The sequence below is a fragment of the Aedes aegypti genome, chromosome 1 (genome assembly GCF_002204515.2).
Source record: "Aedes aegypti strain LVP_AGWG chromosome 1, AaegL5.0 Primary Assembly, whole genome shotgun sequence".
NCBI classification, from domain to species: domain Eukaryota; kingdom Metazoa; phylum Arthropoda; class Insecta; order Diptera; family Culicidae; genus Aedes; species Aedes aegypti.
Window position 1 is genome coordinate 689,058 of NC_035107.1, and position 19,485 is coordinate 708,542.

At 37.3% G+C, this 19,485-nt stretch overlaps 1 protein-coding gene across 1 annotated transcript in view; it reads left to right on the plus strand.

The window, feature by feature from the left end:
- The window catches only part of LOC23687468 (pyrokinin-1 receptor), a 112,055-nt gene that overhangs the window by 44,639 nt on the left and 47,931 nt on the right, over window positions 1–19,485 (plus strand). Inside the window, exon 3 of the mRNA XM_021838768.1 lies at window positions 11,491–11,602. Within this exon, the coding sequence (XP_021694460.1) occupies window positions 11,491–11,602 (112 nt within the window). The remainder of the gene's footprint in view (window positions 1–11,490; window positions 11,603–19,485) is intronic.

Genomic DNA, 19,485 nt, shown 5'->3' on the forward strand with positions numbered 1-19,485 from the left:
AAACGAATATGTCACTATGAAACTTAATGAGTATTTTGAAAAAATCAATAAGCGTTTGGCACAAAGGATAAAGGATAAACTAATCATGAATCAATGGAAAATCTCCTGTCAAACACTGTAACAATTTGTCAAAAGTTTATCAGCTTATTTTTTCGAAAAGATTGTTCTACTTTCCCCTGAATGTCGTTTCTCAGAATGCCATTTTCCCGAACGCCAGTATCCCTTCTCCCCGAATGCCATTTTCCTAAATGACCCGTTTCCTCGAATAGTGATGTAGTTGTAAAATAAGCAAGAACATTCTTCAGTGACACGACAGTAACTACAAAAAGCGATAATCAATCAAAATAAGGAAATACTTTGCCACTCTCAACTAAACACATTGCCAAAAATGCTGAGGGTGGAGAAAATCGCGCGATCCATCAATCTAATCAAGACGGGTGGATATCAGATGACCGGTCGAATAATCACCTTGAAATGTATGAAGCTATAACAAATATGAGTGCCAAAAACTTTTCGGGGAAGTAGTATTCGCGGAAAAGTAGCACAACCTACGAAAGTTGTTGGAACACAAATATTCGTGATTTATTCTGAATCCGAATCACATAAATAGATAAACCATATATAATGAGCCAAAAATATTAATGTTTAGAGGCAACACAAGCAACTAGAAGATGAATTGTCAAGTTATAAAATATGACGCTCGGTGAAATTCATATAGCTTTGTTATTTTTCAATCAATTTTGAATCTTGGCAGTAGCCATACTCTTCAAAATTATATTAAAAAACACTTCAAAATTGAATTTATGTAGATCATTGAAATGAGCATGAACATAGATGACCGACAATTCGTAGTTGCTAATCCGTGATCAGGTATTGCAGAATTCGCTCTCTGAAGCACGATCAAAGCAAGCGAAGAAAAATATCGCATCTATATAAACCTATGCACGAGTTTACTATTTGACGTTTGAGCGGTACCGTGTTATTTACTTGACCATGGCAACGAGTGAATTCGGCACCGCTCAAACGTCATATTAGTGAACTCGTGCATTGGTCCATTATTGGTCCATGATCGGCGTTATTCATTCGTTGTGGTTTGAAACTGGGAGGAAGAAACCAATACAAAATTTCTCTACGTCACAGTGAGCCGAGATTTTACTGTCACGAACTGTCGCTGTGAGCCCGGATCTTAAACAATAGACAAACATGATAAAAGCGCCTAATTAGCCAAAGCATATTTTTGCATTTCATCAAAAGTAGCAAAAATCGAATTAGAATCAATTCATGCACATTCAAAAGTAACGTCACGAGAGCACCGTTCATTCTAATTGAATAAAACGTATTGGAATGAGGCTCTTTTTACTGTTTTCAATAAAATTGAAAATTAAACGCATAGTAAACTGTGGCCCTTTTTCAATGTTTGTCCAGAAAGATCGAAGGTACACAACAAATGAAAACTAGCGATTTTTACCAAGCCTGCCTTGATTGTCGTTGGCAAACTGGAGTTATCTTGCAGTTTTGAAAAAAATTGTATCAAATTATGTGTGTAGTATCTGTGCCTCCCTCCCAGGTTTGAAATATTCTAATTTATCTTCCAGAAACGAATTATTTATGTTGATTTCAAAATCTAAACATGTGTGTCATACGCAGAGAAGCGTCCACGTTCTAAACCATGGGTAGGAGAAACGTTAACAAATATTGTGTGCATATTGAAGCAATACAAAATGTTAATCCTATGTGTGTGGTACTGAATGAACATTATCATAGATCTTGTCTTCCAACCCTGTTATGATGGCTGACAATCAAAAGCCTGTTGAAAGATATCCGAGAATGTAGCAGCGGAGCGAACATCAAACGATCTAGTAGGCATGGCACAACTTTGACGCATCACTCCTATAGTAACGCCAGAATGGAATGAAAGGTTTTTCGTGGGGCTCCCGCGATCGATTCAGAGCTTCACATTTGGCGAACCTGCCAGAATTTTAAATAATATTTCGTGTTCCTGGAGAGCCTGGATTCGTTAACAAGCGGGAGTGTCCACTAGAAAATGTGTTTGTGTCGAGTGCTTCTTAAACCGCGTGTGAAAATATGTGTTCAGAGTGATTGTGGAGTGAAGTTTGAATCGGATAAAAAAGGCGTATATCTATGAACAAGAGAAAACTGATTGAAGAGGAAATATGACATGAATATGTATTAGCCGCTTCACTACTCGTTGAAGCAGCAATGTTTCTCTCTGTGCTTGTTGTTGTACTTATTGAACACCAGCATCACCTCAACTCAGGGTTCTGATTTTTCGTATCAATGATGCGAAATCTACGATTTTTCGCACGTAAGGAGAATGCTTTTTTCGCTTCCTCACGTGAACATCTTTTATCGCTCACACTAATTTTCCCTGGAGCTACGATGGAGGATAACCGAAAATCACTCCACTCCGGGGATAATATATTTTTCACTCCATCATATTTTTGCTCACCCGAGCATACTGAATACCAAATTAAGGTATTCCATACCAGATAATGTCCAATACTTACAACCTGAATGAGGTATGAATGAGCCCTGCATAAGAGGTAAAATACCTCAAATAATACCTTCTGCATATTCTACAAATATCAAGCTGATAATTAGATCAGGTATTTCGAAACCTAAATAGTTCAATACCTCCAGCAGTCCTCAATAGCTGTCGAATACCAAAATGAAGTATTTTTAATTGTTTTTAACAGTTTTTTCAAATACCATTATAATACCAAAATGAGGTATTGATAACTGAGCAATACCTAATTGTGGTATGATACCAAAATATGGTATGCATAAGTTATTGGCGAGTTATTCTTTCCTCCTCGGGCACCAACTGCTCCCGAGAATTATTACTATGTGGATAAACAAAAACTAGTGCCGGCGACGGGATTCGAACCTAGAACATTGCTAAAAACAACCGCGATGCGTGCACGCTAACCATGCTACCACACCAACTTGACGAATGGAGTGGTTAATTTGGTGCATAAAAGCAACTGCTGCTTGTGGCGATGCATACAGGAAAAGTTCTCCATGGATCGGAGAAAGAGAAAACAAACTTCTCACAGCTGCGGAATTTTGAAATTATCTATTTTCGCTTTGTTTTGTGGACGGATAAAAATCGCAAGGCAGCTAATCGCTGAAAATTGCTGTGAGGGATAAATCCATTATCGTGAGAGTGAGTGAGAATTCGGAAGCCTGTTTCAATTATTTGAGTTGCGCGATGCAGGCTTTGAAGTGAATATTTTATTTTGCTTTTGAATTCAAAAAGATTACTTCGATGAAAATATTTGAATGTAAAAAAAAATGGAGAAAGTGTTTCATCTGTTTTGTCCGATTCAAAGATTATTTTATTTCGAGCTGATTCATCTAAGTTATGAAGCGTGCATTCTGCTTTTATCAAGGACTTATTTTCTGCATAAGTTGAACGGAAGAAGAATAACGTTAGGAACTGAACTATTTTTTTTTCAGAAGTCAGTTGAACATATCCGTGCAAAATGTATAATAATATGTATAATAAGTATAATTTGTATTGCTGTGTGCGTTTGAAATGCAAATATCAAATGCGGGAACACCAAATGCGGTAAGATTTTCCACAAGTAATGCGATGTCAAAGATGGATTTTCCTTGCTAGGGCGGCGGTGATTTATGTAATCGTTGCTAGGTGTCCTTTGATTGTTTTGTGTTGCCGCATTTGGAGGACGTTTAGACAAGATTTGCATCTCAAATGAAAACAGCAATATAATAATGCAAAAGAGAAGTGAAGTGGTATTAGTGGTTTTCTTGAATGTTAATCAATTTGTATAACTTATCATTTAGTTATATCAATCGTACAAAAAAAAAAAAAACGCCCGTAACATTCATCAACTCTGCAAATTTCTATATAAACAATAATAAAATTTCGCTTTGTTTGTATGTGATCATTTTATCGTTTCTTCTGTGATAATACGCACATTTCTATATTTTATCTCTCCTGCTTTCAAATGAAAATAAAATAGTTTTAATCAAGTAAGATAGAGTGAAAAATGAATGTTAGTGTGTGCAAATTTTCCTAGCCATGGGCGATTTTGAATTGATGTACCAAAAGTAGATTTTTCGTTCCAATTAATCGATCGATGTTGGCACTACATGAAATCCTAATTCAAGGGATTTGGTCTTTATTTGAGCCGTTGTTCTTGTAAATTTGCTTACGATTGGAAACATCGAATCGATTTAAAAAAAATGGATACAAAGGATTCGATTGAATAAACGAAACGATTCGACGTATCGAATTTGAATCGATTCAGTATTATTGATGTTTTGGTCAAATTTGCCCAATAGTGCACATGATTGTTTTCTTTCCTATTTGCTTCAGTACATTGTGTATCCAGTAATGTTTACAAGTTAAGTGTGAAGCATACTGAATCGGTAATTTTTTGTGAATTTTGTGTCGATAATCGGTGAGATCCAAACTATTCAAATCTGCTCATTTCTTAATTATTTCTAAATAAATGCCATGATAAAAAAAACATGTATGAATGCAAAAAAATGTCCTTAACGCGACTGGTAGTTGCAATGGAAAAAATGTCCTTAACACAACTGGTGTTGTCAATGCAAAAAAAAAAATGTCCTTAACGTGACAGGTGGTTGCAATAAAAATAAATATTCTTGCCGCGATTGGAATTTGCAATAAAAAAATGTCCCTAAAAGCGACTGGTGGTTGCAATATAAAAGTAATGTCTAACGCCACAAATGGTTGCAAAATATGTCCTTAACGCGACTGTTGGTCGCAAACTTGTTCCTATCAATCAATATTATTGATGTTGTTAACTCGACTGGTGGTCGCATACTTGTTCCATTGTGGTGTACACTTGCTACCGCGACTGGTGGTCGCGTATTTGTTCTTTATAACTGCTATTGATGTTGTTAACTTGACTGGTGGTCGTATATTTGTTCTAAGCAATGGTGCTGTACACTTGCTACCGCGACTGGTGGTCGCATAATTGTTCTTAGTAACTGCTATTAATGTTGTTAACTCGACTGGTGGTCATGTGCTTGTTCTTAGCAAGTATTATTGATGTTGTAAGCTCGACTAGTGGTCGTATATTTGCTCTAAGCAATGGTGGTGTACACTTGCTATCGCGACCTGTGGTCGCATAATTGTTCTTAGTAACTGCTATTAATGTTGTTAACTCGACTGGTGGTCGTATACTTGTTGTGAGTATTTCCGTGAAAGTACGGTGGTTTAAATGTACAACAAGATGAGAGTCAAACGCTGATGCTACTCTGTTCAACATACATATGTCAGTTTATTAATAGCAATGTTTTGTCCAAATTTAGTTCGTCTTAGAGATGTCATTGCATAGAATTAGCTTGCCGTTTCTAATGAATGGAACGACATTCAACCGATCAATAAGTTCAACACCGTATCCTTCAGCGGAAAAATGTTTCCAAGTCGCATGTACAAGTGAACAGTTGAGATATGAGACAGTATACATCGGGGAAGTTCTTAGCGATGTGAAAGATATATCCTGAATTCCTAAAAGCTTTCGTGATGACGAAAACGATGTGAAAACTCATCATTTAAAACTTTTTTTTTTCCTGAGAAGAGGGAGGATGTGTGGTACTGAATAAATATTATCATCTTGTCTTCCTACCCTGTTATGATGGCTGACAATCAAAAGCCTGTTGAAAGATATCCGAGAATGTAGCAGCGGATCGAACATCAAACGATCTAGTAGGCATGGCACAACTTTGACGCATCACTCCTATAGTAACGTCAGAATGGAATGAAAGGTTTTTCGTGGGGCTCCCGCTTGCCAACATCGATTCAGAGCTTCACACTATGGAATCTTAGGCTGGAAATTGAAAACTACTATATTTAGGGACTCGAACGCAAATAGTGCCAGTCATTACTTTAAGACGAAGAAAGTTTTTCATCTTTACTGGTCTGGTAGCTATTGAGGACCTTAAAAATAGGAAATTATAGACATTTTGTCTGAAAAAAAGAGACCTAATAAGAATCAAATAGAGGCCGGAAAAAGACCGAACAGGAATCAAGAAAACAAAACGAAACCTATTAGGAGCCAGGAGATAAGAGTTTGATTCTTCATACCATCAGAACACATATTTATCTGAGATCTAAGACTATTTTTTTAAGAATTCCTCGTTACATTACTACATGTATTACTGCTCGTGTTTTGTATGTGTTATTTTATGATCTTCTCTAAGAATTTTATCAGAAATTATTTCAAGTATGTTCAGACATTACTCCGTAATTATTTCACAAGGAATTTCTCCAAGAATTTCGTTTTGGGATACCTCAAGAATTCAACTTGGATTTTCCCAAGGAGTATCACAGAAAAAGAATTTCCCCTGAAATTAAATTCTTTAAGATTTTTTTTTTAAGATTCCTTACTCTGCAAGATTTTATCCAGTGATTTATCGTTTCCCCTGAGACATTCGAAGATTCCTGGGCAAACATCTTCTAAAATTCAATCAATATTTAACCTGGCGGAAGTTCGACTGTAACTCTTAATCGTTCTGATTTAGCGGCTACGCAGTCTTCGAGGGAGTAAAACGAGGTTTGATACTTGCCCAACGTTTCCCCCTGAAGAAGACACCAACCCGGTGTCGAAACTTTGGGCAAGTAATAAACCTCGCCTTAGTCCCTTACAGACTGCGTCAGTGTTGCATTTGCACGCGTTCAGTTTGCGTTCCAGTTCTAACTTTAGAACGAGGGATCAAGTAGGCTTGAACATTGAGCAGTTCAAAAATTTGAACCCATGCGAGCTGAAAATTGAACGCGGAATGAAAACTGTCGTCATGGCAGACACACGACTTATTTCAATGTTGCAAAGTTTTGCAAAGATGTTAGGAAACATTTAAGGTGCCATATATTTGTAACGATTGGAATTCAATATGTTATGATGTACAGTGAGGGACCGAAATCCGTACAGGCTCAAAATCCGTACACTTCATACAAATAGTAGGCGTTTTATATGGAGTGGACGGATTTAGATTCATTTCTTAGGTGTACGGATTTCGATCCCGCACGGTAGTGTTTTTCGAGTTTTCAGCTTCATTGTGCATTTTGAAGTGAGCAGGTGCAGAATCTTGCACGAGAGTTCAATGCTTACTAGGTTCTCGTGCAAAATTAGAACGCGTTCAGTTCACTTTTGGCTCGCGTTCAGTTCAAAATGCATCACTGGACTGCGTAGCCGTTAAATCAGAACGATCAATATTTAACTTCTCTGGAAACGCCTTCAGGAATTTCAAGGGAATTCCTATGATTTGAACTCAACAAGATGCCGTCTGAAATTGCTCTAGAGATTTCGTCTACAGTAAGATTTTCTAAAAGTAAGTAAGTTTTAAAAGTTTATTTCAAAGGAATTCTTCAAGGAATGTCTCCAGGGAAATGCTAAAAAAATCGTTCAGAAATATAAATCCGTAGAGAATTTCTAAAGAAAATCCTAAAGTAACCTCTGATAAAACCTGTGTATGTTTTAAAGTCATCCTTATTGAACAAGAATCTTTGAAAGAACTACTGAAGTTATAACAAAGTTTTAGTAGATTTCATAAGTAAAATCCTTAAATCTTCCATGGATAAAATCCATCAAATCTCGGGTTATTCCACAGGATTTTCAAAAGGATTTTTTCTTAAACGATTGGGCAGACGAAGTTTGGTCAGGAATGACTGGAGGGACTATTGGACAAAAAATCTGTAATATTATCTGGTGTAAAAACTTAAAAAAAACTTCTGAAGATTGCATGAGATTTTATTTAAAATGTTTAAGAAATTTTTGGAAAAGCTGCAAAAGTACTTGGATGAAATGCTGGAGAAATTCCTAGAAAAAATCGATTTGTTCGAAGAACTCCTCAAGGAGTTTTGGATTTCTAGGAGGAAATGTGGATGAATACTTGAAGGAATCCACATGAACAGGCGGAGGAATTCTTGCAAAATTTGTTGAAAAATCCCTTGAGCTATTTTTTTCTTCAAAATTTTTGAAATAAACCTCTGTGGATTTCCTCGGAGGAAATTCTGTAGAAATCTATGGAAGATCTCCTAGAGTAACAACTGTAGAATTAGGTTGAAAGAATAGTGAAAAAATATCTGGAGGAAATTCTAGGATAGTTTTGGGAAAAAAATCAAAATAATACCTGAGGAAATTACTGGAAATAGTAGTTTTGGAATTCTCATGGATTTCCTGGAACAATTTCTAGAGAAATTCTTCTAAGCATCCTTTGAAAAACCGCTGGTAGTATTTCTGGAATGATTGGTAGAGAAATCTCTAAAAGAATTTTGGAAGGGATTCCTCTAAAAGACCCTGAAAATATTTTAAATAAAATCACTATGATAATTCCTGAAGCTTTTCTTCGGGAAATCCGAGACGGAATTTTTGAAGAGATTATATCAAGAGTGATAGCCCGTTTAGAAATCGCTAACACCATCACTGCGACTGATCTTAGTTTAATTCATTACTTCTTCCAAATATTCTAGAATCTTTTGATAATTCTCTATGGATGTTCCAGAAACTTCTCAAGATTTTTTTCCAGGAATTCTGACGGCAATTTGTCCCAGAGCATATACAGGGATGGGCGTCAATTTTTTTTTTGGGAAACCATTCATTGATTGTTTCAGAAATGCCGGAGAGGATTGCTCCATCATATTTTCTAATGGTTAAAGAAATTTCTTGTAACAATTCCTACAGTTAGCTCCCAAGATTCTTACTATAGATATTCACAAACTTTCTTCACACGAGTCAGCACTTTTCGGGGATCATGCACAAGCCATGTCACGCTTCACTAAGCATGAGAAAACAATGAAAAACCATATAGTGTCTTCCAATCTCCATGAGAATAAGTACGATGTTGATATATTGAACAAAAGATAAATAGTTTAATTTACTTTTTAAACATTCTGCTGATCTTGTTTTTGTTTTTGTTGAATCGTGGGTAGGACAATCCATAGGCTGTCCTACCCAGGTATTTTTGTGCAAAGTACATGTCCTACCGACTTCCCGCGCCACTGGTCATACTATATCTATTCGGATATATAATGTTAAACTAATTCTAATAGATTTCAATTGAATTGAACTGTTTGAAGCATTTAATATGTACGAGTTGAATAGTGTTCATATTTTCCATTACAAAAATCAGTTTTGTTCTGAATAATAATGTTAACCCTACCACATTTTAGAAAATATAACATTTTTCGAAAAATATACGTGTTTTTGGGTAATTTGGTTGAATAACTAAGTCAAATCTATTTCTTAGCAACATGTTCCATTGATAATGTTTGAAAACAATCAAACCTAGCGTTTAGCATTACAACGGCATATCTGCAGTGTATGATTTCTCTTTATCGAGAAGAAAAAAAGAAATCGATCATTGCAGATATGCGGCTTTGGATCCGTTGAGTATTCAAGAAGTTATGGCCGAACAAAGTTAGTTTTTTTTTTTATCAAAATGAGGAAACATTTAGAGGAAACTACTTTGAACTTATGTAATTTGATGTTAAACGAAATAAATAAATAATTAATAGATACTTTAAACTAGTACTGGTTATACTTTTAGACAAATTTTATATTCTACAATCCTTTCATAAATTTAGTTTTGAAGATAATGGTTGTGAAAGATTAAAAATAGGTTAATAAAAGACAAAGTTATGTTATGAAGGTCTGCACTACACTAAGATCTCCCAATATGTTCTATCTCCGAAATATCTCTCCAGCAACTTTCTGCTCTACCGATATCTGACAAAGTGACGTAAGCGCCATTTCAATTTTCATCACATATCGAATTATCAAACATGAAATATTAGGCAGTCTCCGGTATGCGTTCTCCAGAATGATTAATGAACACTAGTTCCTACATCCCCATGCTACAAAATTAGACTAGAATTAGATAATCATGTCTTGGACCCCATGATAACAGATGTTCAGAGAAATCTGCTTAGTATCTGCTACAGATTTTGAAATAAATCTTCTAAAAGTGTCGAAATAACTACAGGTTGTTTATTAGAGTGGTTCAAAAAATCGTTTTTGCTTCACACCGCTCATTCGATTCTAAATCAAATTCTGAGTGTCCTCCCAAAATTTGAGCTCATTTGGATGAAAATTGAGACTGCACAAGCCCTTCAAAATTTATATGGGAATTGCTATGGGAAAAGCAAGCAATTCATTCAATCGGTCATAGTGTTTTCCCAACTTTGCCGAAGACCGTTTTTAAATCGGACTCCTCAGTAATTAGTTATTGATTTATATCCAGTCACAAATTCTTCGGCAGTGCTCATTTAACTTCTGAACAGGCAACATTGCTGCACTTGGCGCGAAAGATAGCACGCACAAATAATGGCTACTATGTTTTACTGCATACATCCAGTGATGCCTGCAGAATTGCCCAACTATTATAGCCAAAGTTTTACAACTTATACAAAAATCAATAACTAATTACCGGGGCGTCCGATTTAAAAACGGTCTTCGGCAAAGTTGTAGCTGATGAATGTATCTCACAGTATCAACGTAGCTCTAATCCCCAAGAGCACATGGGAAAACACTATGACCGATTGAATGAATTGCTTGCTCTTCCCATAGTAATTCCCATATAAACTTTAAAGGACTTGTGCAGTCTCAGTTTTCATCCAAATGAGCTCAAATTTTGGGAGGACACTCAGAATTTGATCTAGAATCGAATGAGCGGTGTGGAGCAAAAACAATTTTTTGAACCACTCTAATTGTTTATAGCATCTATCAAAACCCTTATTAGCAACAGCCAGATATTCGGTAAAGATCTTGCGAAAAAAGTTTGTCTTCAAATGTCTCACAGAGAATATATAAAAAATTGTATTATGAATCTCACTAAGCATTATTCGAAAAGCTTCTATTCAGATCTCATTGAAAATTTTTTGAGAAGTAATCTGTAATTTGATATCCCGAAAAAATGCGAAATGTGTATCCCAAAATTTCTGGCTTCACTCGTGTTGAGCAGCTGGCTCTGTATCAGTACAGACGAAATGCTAGAAAGCCAAAAGTTGCCAACATATTTACAATGTTTCTACCATCTCACTCGTATCCGTCATTTAACTTTGTAGTACATGAAACATCTTATATCCACGCAGTAATGAACCTTCTACAAATTGCACTGTATGAATGGCAGATGGAACATTGTTTGTCGTCAGGCATCAACAATTTCTAATGCTGCATTGTCTCGTCTCTGGAAGACAATCATCATCTCGCCAAAAACGGGATGCGTATACAAAGTTCATGAAAATGTAGAATGTAATCCTTCCCAGAAAAAAAAACTTCTCCATGCTTCCCAAAAGTATCCTCGCAGAGTAATTCCTTCGCAAGCTGTCATAGTGCTATCTTGCGGGAATAAAATGTGTTCCATGCGATTGCCCGGTCCACGATTAATGTCATCATTCACCTGCGTATATCATGTTTCATTATTAGTCTCAAAAAGCGATAAATACTTATTTTCTGACCTGTTCTGCTTCCATAGGTACGTCGCCATCTGTAAACCATTCCGATCGCATACCACATCGAAGCTGTCACGGGCCGTCCGGTATATATTGGCCATCTGGATGATAGCGATGTGCTTGGCAGTACCGCAGGTTAGTGCTTTGTCAGATTCATAAATTTAATGGTAAGTAAAGTAGCTATTAAGTCATGCAGTTTCAGCTACAATTATGTCAGTCGGAAGTCGGGCCAACGTGAATGATGTTTGAATATTCTCATGCTTGTGCGTTCGTAACGGAAAAATCCTTCGTTTGATTCTGACGATGGCAGTCATGAATTTCTCCATTACATTACATTTTCCATTAAACGAATCACTGCATCCATGCACAATGGAACGGACGTTTTCCGGGAGGAAGATCAAACAAGCTACCTACCTTCTTTCAAAGCGAAAATTTCGTTCGTCTTTCGCTGGCAACCAAAATCTTTGGCATATTGACGAGGGAGACGGAAAAAAGGAAAAAACGGAACAATGTACAGTTGAACTTAGGTTGTGTTTGGATAAATAAAACATTCAAAAAAGTTTCAAAGATGCCTAGTGGAGTTTTCAAGTCTAGTCGAATACTCCTGAACCTCTTTATACGTAATAGTTCGGGGGTACTTAAATAGAAGTTTACGCAACAAGTTACAGAATGAATGGTTTTTACAGAAATAGTCAACGAGGCTTGTGCTGTAAAAATCTAATTCTGTAACAAGTTACATACAACATTTTTTGCAATTTGTTGAAAACCACTATGAGAAATCACTAGGATGCATTAACCATTATATTGCAATTTCTGAAATTTGTTGTGTAATGATTCATAATGCAACTCGGAATTGCAAAATAATGGTGAATGCATCTTAATATATTCTTTGAAACATATCGTTCTGCAATGTAGATGGAATTCAAGTCTGCGAAATTCATTTAGTATGAAACTTTGGATATAAAAATCAAATAGACTACAAACAAGCCTGTGTTAAACTATGTCAGCTATATGCAAGGCATATTGGTGATCAAGGTCAGCTATGAATCCACGGGGACCAAGCTTTCGGAATTTCAAGCAAAGATAGTGATCTCTCGAAGGTTTATGCACAACATTTATTCATATATGTAGCTCCTAGGCTGCTCAATAGGGGATTTGTGGGTTGGGAAATGCTGAGCACAGGGTCGCTTATTCTTAATAGCACCGTTACGCTGACTAAACAGGTCACTCACCTTTAGCAGGAGCTGGATTCTAACCGCCAGCTGTCAGTTCCGTACGAGGGGAAGGAAACCAACTATTTTCTGGACCAAAGTCAGTAGAATTCAATAAGGATATGCGATATGAATTTTTTCCATGTCGATACGAAACGAAACGATACGCGAAATATCTTGCGCTGATAGTGACGAAACGAAACGAAATTTAAAAATGTTTCGTGTAACTCGATACGAAATCAAATATCACACGGAATTTTTCGAAACGAAACGAAATTTTTGAGTTTGTTCCGCGGAATACAAGTTTAATTTTTTTGTCTTATCAAAAGCCGGAAAGTTGACGAAAGGCATGAAAAACGTCCTCTTAAATTCACTACCATATGGCTTGTTTTATAAAATTAAACCTTAGTGTTGCTCAGTGGAATCCTTACATGTTTTGGTAAGACTCTTTTTTGTTTGTTTGAAATCTTCTTAATAACTTTATAAGATTTCATTTCAACATATTTGACATTCACACGAGGGAATGAGTGGATTAAATTAAAATGTTACAACTAAAAAGTGAATCGAAAAGCTGTCACAAACATTTAAAACAATCTCAAACATATTGAGTGGAGTCCAAAATTAATTAAATTTTTAGAAATGCCTTACATTTTTTTAAATCATGTAGTTGTGATGTTATGTCAATACCTACCATAAACATGGAATAATGATTTTCATTTTTTTTTTGCTGTACTGTATGATTGGGGACACAAGTTGATAAGAAACCATTATAACACTAAACTGAGAAGCAGACTTTGTCCCAATTGGAAAATAATGCCAGAAAGAAGAAGAAAAATAAGTAGAACGGAGGAATCATAGGAATATTTGCTTCAGTATTTGCTGGAGTATTGAATTAAATAAAATTTTAAACAATTCATAAACACATACCTAAGTAATCAATCAAGATAAATTTAAAAGAACTGCAAGAATAATAAATTCCAAGAGATATTGCGGCAGCAACTTAACCAGGATCGCCTGTTGGAGTTTATTTAGAAGTTCCTAATGGAAAAGCTTTGCATAAACTGTGAATTAATTCTTGGAGGGATCACTATGGAGAATCAAACCTCGATGAATGCAAACTTTTAGAGTAAACCTTGTAAAAAATACTGAAGGTATTTCTATTATTTTGTAGAGCAAATACTGGAGAAATGATTCTATTCCAAAATCTATGAAGGAATTTCTAAACGATTTCTGGAAGAATTGAGTTTTTGAGGATTGTTGATATTATTTCATTTTCAGATTCTTTGTTTAAAACTGACTACAAAATCACATTTTCACTAAATTTGAGCCTCGAGAATATCTCATAAAATATTTGAAAATTCCGAAAAAAAAAGTTTTCAACTTGGACAATATAGCATAGAGGAACCGCACATAAGATTGACAAGTTCACCTATATTCATTCAGACAATCCGGCTTTCAAATAGCTAAATTTAATGTTTCGCTTATTTATGGTTTATGGTTTCTCGAGATTTAGATGCGCGAAAATCTAAAAAAAATGTTGCGCTTTTCCATTGTGAAATACCCTAGGTACCCCACCAAACTTGGATCTAAATCCGGAACCTATTTCGATGGTGCATACAATGCAGGAATCAAATTTATAGCTGATTTGAGATTTTTCCTAAAAATTAATCATCAAAATCGATTGAAAGATGGCGTAACTAGAGAATTTTGAAACTTTGATGTCGCTATTGAAAAGGTTAAGACCTTTGCCTTATCAATATTAAACAATCCGAATTTTTTTTTTTTTTTCAAATTGGGGGTCGTAAGGAAATTATGTCACGTTATAAGAGGAAAGAGGAGTTGATGGTGTAGCACAGTGTGAATAAACCTAGATAACCCAGATCTAGACTAGATTCATTTTTCGAAAATAATGTACGCATCTTCCTTGTTTAAGGTGAATATAAATCGAAGGCATACCTCAGAACAGGGCTGTGCATTTTCGAAAGCATTTTGTGAAACACGAAGGTTTGGTTGCGTCGTCTCGATGGTGACGAGCAACTGCGTCGTTTCGTTCTTCTTTCACCACTCATTCGTTTCGTTACCTGATTGAAAGCAGCGAACAAAAAAGGTGAAATGAAAGAGTAAGAACTTCGTTTCATTTGATTTCATTGAAATCTGTTAAAATGTTTCAAATTGGATTTTACCTAATTTTTGCAATAGTAATGTATATAACTTGTTAGGTAATAAATTACGATAGAGAAAGTATGCGGACCACCACGTCGTTCATTTGAATCAATCTGCTCCTAAAGTTAGAGACTACCGATTGAAAGACCTGCTCGCTGCGGTGAGGCTCTAATATATGACGCGCGACGCACAGGCAGCACGAAAGAAATGAAAGACTACGCTTGCTGCGATGAAAGGAAATTTTTGTCGGATTGAAACGAAACAGTAGCGGGAGAATAGAAGAGAAAACTACTAGCAGGCATCAATTATTCGCGTCGCATGAGTAAAGGCTCCCCCAAATCAACGCGATTTATTCAGCGACGGCGACGAAAAATCGCCACCATTTCGTTGTTGTGTCGCTGCAAGCACTCTTATATGGACCCATCAAGATTGACGCGACGAAAACCGCTGCGCAATCGTGTCGCTGTGGTTTAGACACGCTCATAAAACTGTACATGCAGCAGCGAAATCACAGCGATTGTTTGCGCTGTCGCGTTGATTTGGGGAGCCTTAAATCCAGAACATTGATCAAAGGCAAATAGTGTAAGTGAAGCGCTGCGCCGGTGCGCTCGGAGATCGCGGTTAAGATTCTGGGTGATTTGTGTTATGTTTTTTAGAAATAACTGTTTTAACGAAAACCCGAAAGTGATCTAAAGCCACAACTCAAATCTTCAAGAGCACAAATCTAAATAAACGTACGTACATTCAAGCTGAAAACTCTATCGATTGGTTACTCGTTGGCCAATCGATCAAGTGTTCAGCTTGAACCGCTGTCGGGCTCGTTAGATTTGTGCTCTTGAAATTCTGAGGCAGGGCCGTCCATTTTCAATTTATTGAAAGCATTTTCAGTCCCCAACTGACTGACTCAAGCTTCCCTTTCGATTGAAAATGCAGAATTAAAAGTGACGTCAAAGCGGGAAAGTAAGAGAGAACTAATGCGCGTATCAATAATCTGCACCACCTGAACAAATCCAGAAGATCAGGGACTCCGGCTACGCGGCTTTTTTTTACATTTGTGTACAGACAATTTTGGCGATATATTAACGAATTTGCTCAAAAGAACACGCGATGTTCCCCGGAGGAAACGAACAACCGTGGTTTTGCTCTCTTTTTGCTTCATTCTTATGAAAGATAACATTGCGTTAGTTCATCAAACGCAGTTGTTCCTTTCATGGGCGTTTCTGGAAACTTTACAACAGCCATGCGGTGTTGTGCCGTTCCGCTATCATTGCGTTTGGGCCTTTATGGAAAGCACACAGATATGGATCAAAGTTGGAACGATGAATATCTCATTTAATAGAGTTGCAATAGGGCGATATTCAAAACTGAAAAGGCAATAGATGGCTTTTTTCAATGGTAGTAAAAACGAAATCCTGAAGCAAAGAAAGCACCACGAAAGCTGAACTAAACACAAAAAGTTATGTATTCACTTTACACTTGATTTCTTATCATTACTTTTTTGATCCAGGTTCCTAATTGCTAGTAATTTACGTTTTTCATTATTTTCCATACGTTTTGACAGTTCTCCGACTACCATTCTTCCAAGCGCTCGTGTTGAAAGTTTGAGCCAGGCTATCGACATGATGGAGACACCATCTTCTATGGTGACAGAGGGCTCGATTGGCTTGTCAGATAGATCGAGCCCGGGACATCCTGTCTACCGCAAATCGCTGCAGTTGATGTAGGGCATGTCCATTGCCTGGTTTGAGCGATCAAACAACAGTGTCGTCGCTCGGCGGTCAGTGAAAGAAACTGAATGTTCGAAAGGTTGTTGCCTGTACTATTTGCCGCTGGCGCCAACTGTTAGCGTTTAAGAACGAAATAAACAGTCGTTACCCTATTACGCAACCCATTTTACCTACGTGAACCATAAATATACACAGCATCGCAATCAACAATAACATGCTTAAACACATTTGTTCCGATCGTAGGAAATAAAATGTCATACATATGCCTAAAAGCGTTGATTCATATCTATGGGGCATTGAAACCCATACCACAGTTATGAATCAAAGATAAGACGATTCCTAAAGAAACGTCAATACTTATGCTTTCATTACCACATCATTCGTTTGTTTCGCAGATAATTTGCTGTTATAGTGTTCTGTTCCATGATATGAGTGGATTTGATCCATAATACAGACCCTCCTCTCTCAATGATCCACATCTGCGTGATGGACAACGTTTGAAATTTCTATAAAAGTCGACACTTCTTGGTAAATAATAGCAAATTTCAAGGTGTATTCCCAAAAACAACTATAGTGTACAGTGCCCGAGAGAGAATTTTATTTTTTTCAGCGTCACCATGATTTTTTATTATTTTTTGTTCTAAGAAATGAACCTTAGAGCATCTTTAACGGGGGCGACTATTCCGGTGAGTAAAATGATCACCCACAGAGCTGTCATTTTAGTTTAGTCACTCATTCTCACACCGGTTGCTACTATATTTAGTAACTCATTTCTGTACCGGTCGTTGCCTTTTGGGTCAACATATTGGGTTGTGAAAATAATGGTGATCATTACAGGTTGGGAATTTTTGGAACTCTACTGGAATATCTATTATATTGTGGTGCGGAATCATAATAATTCAATCGGAAATACTTGTGAATCTGACTACAATCCTTGGGATTCCGACTGGAATCCTTGGGATTCCGACTGGAATCCTTGGGATTCCGACTGGAATCCTTGGGATTCCGACTGGAATCCTTGGGATTCCGACTGGAATCCTTGGGATTCCGACTGGAATCCTTGGGATTCCGACTGGAATCCTTGGGATTCCGACTGGAATCCTTGGGATTCCGACTGGAATCCTTGGGATTCCGACTGGAATCCATGGGATTCCGACTGGAAACCATCCCGAGGATTCCAGTCGGAATCCCGAGGATTCCACCACCCGCAGCGCTCGCATCGTTTTTGTTCGCGTTTGACGTTTACACACTACCGCCATCTGTTGGTCCATCGGCCAAACACACAGATTTTAGCATTGGGCGTACATGTCCTCGTGACTATGATTTTTATAGCGATTTGTTCTAAGTGTTACGTCTGTTTGTCTGTGCTCAAGGATTCCGGTTGAAATCCCAAAGATTCGAGGTGAAATTCAAATGAAAGACAAATTCTTTCGAGAAATCAAATATTTCAAAAATTTCTCCCGGATTTCCAATAATTAAATCAGATTCCTAGTATTCTTATCAAATTCTTGAAATTTTACTAGAATTCCCAAAATTTCATAATTTCCACTTTATGCGCATCATATTTTCAAACTTCCCACCAGAATCTCAGAACTCCCACTGTATGCTTAAATTTAAATCGAATAGCAGCGCTACTATCGCGCAACTAAATTTGCTCACCCGATGCTTCCCGAAAGCAGCGCTGTCTTTTTGCTACCCCGGTTAGCAGCGCCCGGTACGGATCAGCGTAATGATGCTGCGCAATGTAATTTAGTTTAGTCGCGCACCGTTAAAGTTGCTCTTAGTTGATCTATAACTGAACTGTGGGGTGACTGTACATAAGAGTAGAAGCGTGCGCTTTGGCGGTTTTGTTCGAAATTGAACTCGAAATTTCGCGAAATTCCGTTTTATTCCGTTTGTTTTCAAATTTCCGTGGAAATTTTTTTAACAATTTGGCGAAACGAAACGAAATAGCAAAATACAAATTTCGCCTGTATAAATTCCGTGGAATTCCGCGGAATTTAGTTTCGAAGCGTATTTGACGGAATCATTCGGTATTTCGCATACCCTTAGAATTCAAGGTGAAAATCGTATTTCTCCAGCGGACTACCCAGATCGAGGCGCACGGGAAAGAGAGCAAAATATCAAAAGGGTGTATATAAACCAATTGTGGGGTTTTCAAATAGAAAAATAACCACCAAAGTTTCTAACTTACATGCCTACATTTGTTTTGCCTCTTTGGGCCCTAAAGAGAGAGACATCATTGATAAGGTGTACTTGCGCTTTTGGATGATGGTGGTTGGTGCTGTGGGCGGTGGCATGCATGCATCGGAGGGGTAGCTTTCACGGCGGTAACTGGTGGCTTGACTGAATTGGGTTTTTGGCGAAGGCTGAACGCTGCCGCAGAGAATGCGTTGGGAACCTCTGCGAAGAATGGTGGGGTTGGTGGCATACACGGATGCAGCAATAAAATCTTCGGCGAAACTGGTTGATAGAGAACACGGACGCAGACAAAGCGTTGGAAACCTCTGCGATGACCGACTCTATCCACAATCCGGCTTACAGGACTGCCGATTCCCAAAATGGAGATGGTGGGGAATGGTCTTCCAAGAAGATCTTCCGTCCGCAATTCCGTAATCCTTCAGATGACGGTGGCTTGGGTCCGGGTATTGTAGTAATGGCTGGTTTAGACCGGTCAAAAGGCCTTGGGAATTTCTGTGGATGCACAAAAAGAAGTCCTCCGGTTTGGGAACCCGAAGGTCAAAAAGAAAAGGCCCAGAAGTGGACCTATTCCGGGAAATTAGCACACCTTAAAATGTCTCTCTCTTCCTTCACCAAACTATTTGATTACAATAGTAACAAAAGAATTACCTTTTCTTTTGAAGTCCTATTCAACTATAGGAATTAATTTAACCTTTTGTTTGATGGTTCTATTGTT